The sequence below is a fragment of the Helianthus annuus genome, chromosome 13 (genome assembly GCF_002127325.2).
Source record: "Helianthus annuus cultivar XRQ/B chromosome 13, HanXRQr2.0-SUNRISE, whole genome shotgun sequence".
NCBI lineage: Eukaryota > Viridiplantae > Streptophyta > Magnoliopsida > Asterales > Asteraceae > Helianthus > Helianthus annuus.
This window is the reverse complement of record NC_035445.2, coordinates 97,304,253-97,310,744: the sequence shown is the minus strand read 5'-3', so window position 1 is coordinate 97,310,744 and position 6,492 is coordinate 97,304,253. Positions and strand designations below refer to the sequence as shown.

The following is a 6,492-nucleotide window of genomic DNA, read 5'->3' as shown; positions in this document are numbered from 1 at the left end:
GCTGTCTATTCTTTACCATGTTTTAGGGATTCGGTTGGTATTACATGAAGAGTTGGAAGAAGTAGACATGTCGATCAGCCAATAAGTTGAAGGTTTGCTCCGATCTCGTGATGAGCAAATTAGGGTTTGGATTTGGGTCGATTCATGCGTATGAGCAAATTAGGGTTTCCCAATTGTTTGTGCAGGGTTAAAATCGAAGAACATGGGTTTTATACCATGAATGTGCCACATCTGCAAAAATAGTCCACGTAGGATGCCAGCTAGGATGGAAGACTAACTCAGTTACTGATTTTTTTAACTGAGTGGTGAAATGACAAACAAAATTAAAAGTTTGGGGTGTCACAGATCAAAGTGTTAGTTGCGGGTGTTATCGGCCAATTCTTCAAAGTTAGAGGTGTTAAAATTCAATTGGCCATATTAAAAACCTGAAAATAGTGTATCTTAGTACCCGTTTTTGTAAAGCCCAAAACAGAACTCTACCCGAACCCAAGTACATAAGGTATGCTTTTCGGTCCAATAACAATACTTGAAACCGAACGGATTATAACAATAAGTCAATAACCGGTTTCAACCCTTAAAAAATTAACTGAACCACTTCCAACCTTCCATACTTAGAACCGGTTATTAAATTTACCCAAGTGATAAGGATTTATTGGACATTGAAAAAAGTTTAAAGTGGGTTTAGGTTTATGGGTTAAGTGGCCCATTGCTCTCTACCCATAATTTGTTAGCCCAAATTCAAATTGGGCAATGAAGGAATCAAGAAGTGCACGCACTAACCTGTAATCTCTCCGTCCGCCTCTCAAGTTCTTCCTCCGGCGACCACCGTGTCTGACCACCGTCGTGTGACCTCTCGAATCTCGATTATCTGGTAACCCTAAGTCCTTATCTTCGAATATAAATCCTTAAACAGTAAAATAATTTGTTGGGTTTCATCAATGTTTGTGATTGTGAAATTTAATTAGAAATTTTTAGTGTACCACATAAGAATCCGTCTTCAAGCTTTTGAAATTAGGTTATTGCTATATTACATTAGGATGAACTTGTTTATAGAAATGATGTTGCTGCATAAACCCTAAACCCTATTCTGATTTCTGCCTCATATGTTAAATCTAAAACCCTTTAATTTTAGCCCGTTATAAGTAAAATGTAATTATCATTCCACTAGGCCTGGCAATTTCTACCCAAATACCTAAATTTGGACTTTAATTTTAAGCTGCTGGGTCATTTTGGGTTGATTAAAATTATTAATGGGTCTAGATGGGTAATAAGAAAATCAGAATTAAAAGAGAATGGGTCAGGATGGGCCATTATCTTTTTTACCCTAGCAACTCATCTACGCTCTCATCTTTTCTACTCTACTACCAGTAGGCTCTCAATTTCTACCCAAATGCTCCCTTAAATCAACCTATTCTACACTTGTTGATCGATTGAAAGGTATGAATTTCACTCTTGGTTGATTTATTTTCTGTATGCATTCTAAACTTCTTCTTAATAGTTCAATTTCAAATACACATCGAAACCCTAGTTAGGAATCCTATGTGAATATTCATGACGATTTAGATGTCGTTTATGTTGCCTTGTTTGATGGATTCACATTGGGATTTTACTACCCGAGTTGTTGGATACTTAGAAGATTCTTGTTTTGGGAAACTGGTATGATTGATTGAGGTTAATGTGGTTGTTGCTTTAAGCAAGTTTCTACTTGTTTTGGCCTCTAATTTGCTTTAACTTTTGTTGATGGTTGAAAATGGTTTGACCCTATGATTGTTGGTTAGTATGACATTAGGATCCTAAATTTGGTTTCTTTTTCGCTTTGTCGTGTGGATTTGTTAGTTTGTCTTGCTTTGTTTTATTGTGGGGTTTTAGCTTACAGATTGATTGTATTTGGGTTAGTATGATGGGATCACATTAGGATCCTAAATCTTTGACATATGATTTTATTGCTTTCATGGCTGATTTTCAATGTGACAGACAGCTGAGTCTCATGTGCCCATCTCCTACAAACACATTATCGCTCTGGGTCCGACCCAATTGCAACACTAGGTCCAGGCCTGGTCAGTACCAACTGCTTGTCCGTACCTAGAAGCGAACAACCAAGCACCTCTGACCATCTTCGTGACACCCAACCACCACTAATGAACACCGTAACCACTGATACGAGTCCGCGAGTTTTCTGAATCGCATATCTCAACCTCTCTGTTCATATGTCAACTTGTTACCCGTGCCTAAACGAAGCAGAACCACCACCTACAAGCACCACAACACCCACTCCACTTCCTATGGTAACCTATTTAATGTGTTGATCTATATCTTATTAATCAAATTTGACAAAGATCGAGAAAAGCACTATACGCCAGTAGCGCTACACATCCATAAGTTTTTGTACAAAACTAAAGTTAGCCAAGTATTCATCAAGATTTCTCAAGTATCAGCAAATACCAATTACTTAACTGGTACATGACATATATACAACTGCTCATGAAACAATTTTTTGAAACAACCTGTTTTATTATTCTGCATACTAATCTGCTTATATCTTTAACTGTTCAAATGTATTAAGCTGAGATCGAAGGTACATCATAACATCAGTTATGTTATGCAGGAAAAGTGCAGATCGTTTTTTTTTTTTTTTTTTTTTTTAATTTTTTTTTCGTTTTTTTAATTTTTTAATTTTTTATATTTTTTTTTCAGTTTTTATTATTATTGATTTATTCTCAACCCATCCTGACCCGAACTCATCTTGACCCAGACCCATCCTGACCTTCTTTCTTTTACCCATCTTGACCCAAACTCATTCTAACCCAAACCCATCCTGACCCAACAACCAATCCAATCCAACCCATTCATTTTGCCACCTCTAGTTTTTAGTCTCTTGTTGACGACTGCAGTTGTATTTACTTTTTGGTTTTTAGTAAGCACTCACTGAAAAAGAAAAGGGAAAAACACAAATTTACATTTTGATTTGCAAGATTAAATGGGTTACTTCTTCAACTGATAATTGATATGGATGGATTTACATACAATTTAATGCCATTATTTATTATGATTTTTTCATAATGGTTGATGTATTCATAGCTCAAAAAGTGTTATATTAGATCACAATGGGGTAATTGCATACAAAAGTGTTATGTTTGACCATTTTTTCCTTTTTTTTTGCAGATACCAAATGTTGGCTCCACGTCAAGTGCTCACCAGAGCCTTAACTTTCCGCCACATTAGACAATCATCCACTGCCGCAGCTTTAGTTCAAGAAACCAACGAACTGCCGCTCACGTATCTCGAAGGTTTCCCGAAGCCAGATGCGAAACACGCAGAGACCATTATCGCATTGCCACGTGCGCAGTCTGGGAAAAATATATCCGCTAAAGAGCGCAAGGCTGGACGCGTACCGAGCATCGTGTTTGAGCAAGAGGATGGCCAGCACGGAGGTAACAAACGACTCATATCTGTTCAGAATAATCAGATCAAGAAGCTTGTAAATCACCTTGGTCGTTCTTATTTTATGTCACGCCTTTTTGACCTTGAGGTTCGGCCCGATGTTGAAAGTGAGGATATCATTGAAAAAGTCCGCGTCTTGCCCCGACTGGTATGTCGGATAAATATCTGATTGTCATTTTAGTTAGAATTTATTTATTTATTAATATTTGTTTTTTGGTGTCAGCTTCATGTTCATGCTAGCACAGATGCGGTGCTTAATGTTACATTCATGAGAGCACCATCTAATGCTTTGTTGAAAGTTGATGTTCCGCTCGTGTTTATTGGGGATGATGTGTCACCTGGGTTGAAGAAAGGTAATAATGCGTTATTTTCATGACATCCAACGTAGTTCTTTTCTAGTTGTTTGTTATATCAAATATGTTGACCGACGGTTATCGTTGTTACCGAAACCTTAAATAACTTTTCGTCACGTATGGTTGTTGAGATGGGTTCAGGTCAAAAACCAAAAATACTTTTTTTGAACATATTTTAACTGCTTAATAGATGATAAATACATTAGATATGACTATAAAACAATATTGTTAGACATAACTAAGACCCCTACTATAAGCCTTTGATGTATGCATATATTTTTGTCATAAGGACCCTACTAGTCAGCTGTAATATAAAAGACAAAGCCTGATTCGAGATAGGCGATCTCCAAAGTAGAATAAAGACAAGAACACGACTAATCATTTTCTATACACATACGAATGTTTATAGTATGGTCATTCTTTTGAATGTAATAACAGTGGAATTTTGAATAATGGCAGGGTCTTATTTAAACATCATACAGAGAACGGTGAAGTTCATATGCCCTGCGGACATAATCCCTCCGTTTATCGAGGTAGATCTGAGTGAGTTAGATGTGGGCCAGAAGCTGGTAATGGGGGATCTGAAAGTTCATCCTGCTCTCAAACTTGTTCGCCCCAAAGACGAACCTGTTTGCAAGATTGCAGGGGCAAGGGTTTCTGCTGAATCCAAAAAGTCTAAATAAATTTCCAACTTTTATCTATAAAGATTTTCAAACTTCAGATTGTTGTTAGTTCTAGCGCAGCAGTTTCATTTATCTATTGAGCTTTATAAAAACTAATGAACATGGGTTTTTATTATATCGTAGATCCGTTTTCTCGGTTGTCTGGAAACGGCCTTGAGCCAAAATAAAGAAAAGTTGGGGTGTGTCGTAAAACGATTTTGTGTTAATGATCTAGAGTTCTTGTTTTTTAGCTCAAATGATCCGTGAAGTCGAGTTTGACCTTTGCCGAAGGTGTTCAAGTCATAAGAAACACTCAAGACTCTAGTGAAATAGAAGAATACTTGGAACAAGTCATTTTCTAAAATTACTCAATGCACCTGTTGAAGTTGATATGGTTTTCCTGTTCTAAGTTTTATAAAAGTTATAAAATTTAAACATGCTTGTAAAGCTATATAATTAAAATGGTAACACGAGTTTATGAAGAATCTGAGGTTTGTGAGTTTTGCATTAATAGCTGAATTTATAATTAATTAATCTATAAAGAACCAATGGGGTAGCAGTGGTCTATTAGCAAAGGCAAAACCTTTAAACACCTTAGGAGAGGGAGGTCTTGGGTTCAAGTCTCATAGACGACATGAAATAAAAGAAATTTGTTGTTCAAAAAAATTAATCTATAAAGAGGAGAAAAGTGAGAATGTAGTTTTGAGTAATATATTGCAAGTTTTATTTTATTGGGTTATTGGATTATATCACCCCCAACTATCGGCCTATGACCGTTGTCACCCGAAACTAACACTTTGTAACCCGGCACCCCCAACTTGACTTTTTGTTTGCAGTGGCACACCACTCAGTTAAATCTCCACTAACTAGGTTTTTTTTTGTCCGACGTGGCACTTTATTTCCTATGTGGCAAGATGAGGTGGATATTTGGGGGCTTATGTGTATATTTTAATTACTATAGGGGGCTTATGTGTATATTTTAATTACTATAATTAATATAATATATATAACAATATGTGTATGTATATGTACAGACACCTTCATATACAACCAGTCACCACCACCACAACCCCCTCTCTACATCTCTCTCTAAACCCCTCTCCACCACCACCAAGAACCGACACCTTCAACCATCAAGAACCACCATTGTCTCCACCAACCACCACCTCCCCTTTCTCTACATCTCTCTCTACCCCTCTACACTACCACCGTCAACCATCAAAAACCACTCCACCAACTACCACCGCCCACCACTGCCCCACCTTCCGCCATCGAAATAGACCCACTAACCACCATCATCTCTGGCGAACAACAACAAAACACGAAACCCTAAATCACAAATACGTCAATATAGAAATAGAAACAAAACATGAAACCCTAAAACCATTATCTCCGACCACCATTATATTCGGTTTTGGGTTCTTCGAAACGGAAACGAGCAGTGGGGTTTTTTTTTCGATTTGCAGATCTGTTTGCAGGCTTGAATCGGAGGTTAATTTAGGTTTTATTTGTGAGGCTGTAAATGTGACAACCCTCACCAAATCAGGTATCCGTACGAATTAATTAATATTTAATTAATGCTTAAATACTGTGCTTGCATACAATTATGGTTAAACTGATATGTGATTTCTAATACATACATATACATGCATCATCCTTTATTACTGTCACTCCATTATTTACACACAAAACTATAGTGACAAACTTGATGCACAAAAGTACAGTTAGCACAATGAACGGATAACCCAGTAGCATGCTGACATAGCCAGCACTAGACAGACACTGTCTCTGAGGCCAGTATGAGCCGGGAATAGATTACTACACTAGTAGTGAGTGTAGGGAGATGAGGTTTGTAGAACTGCGTCACTAGGTGAAATTTATAGTGACCGGATGTGCCTAAAACATGCTCTAAGTGCAAAATTCTGCACTTTATTACAAAATTCAGCATTTTACTTAACTAGTGAAGTGCAAAAACATGGGAAAATAATACTAGACACTTTCCAAAGTGTCAGGAATTCATTGTGTCACTAAAACAC

The 6,492-nt window shown here is 37.1% G+C and overlaps 1 protein-coding gene across 2 annotated transcripts; it reads left to right on the top strand.

The window, feature by feature from the left end:
• The first annotated feature begins 717 nt into the window (after positions 1-717).
• On the top strand, positions 718-4,625 carry LOC118485568 (50S ribosomal protein L25-like). Of its 2 annotated transcripts, none has more exons than XM_035981792.1 (4): positions 718-871; positions 3,163-3,589; positions 3,665-3,794; positions 4,254-4,625. In XM_035981792.1, exons 2-4 carry the CDS (start codon positions 3,170-3,172, stop codon positions 4,475-4,477), a joined length of 774 nt encoding a protein of 257 aa, XP_035837685.1. In that variant the 5' UTR covers positions 718-871; positions 3,163-3,169; the 3' UTR covers positions 4,478-4,625. The 2 variants fall into 2 exon arrangements, with proteins under 2 accessions (XP_035837685.1, XP_035837686.1); XM_035981793.1 differs by lacking the exon at positions 718-871 and adding an exon at positions 1,295-1,437.
• Positions 4,626-6,492: the final 1,867 nt, after the last annotated feature.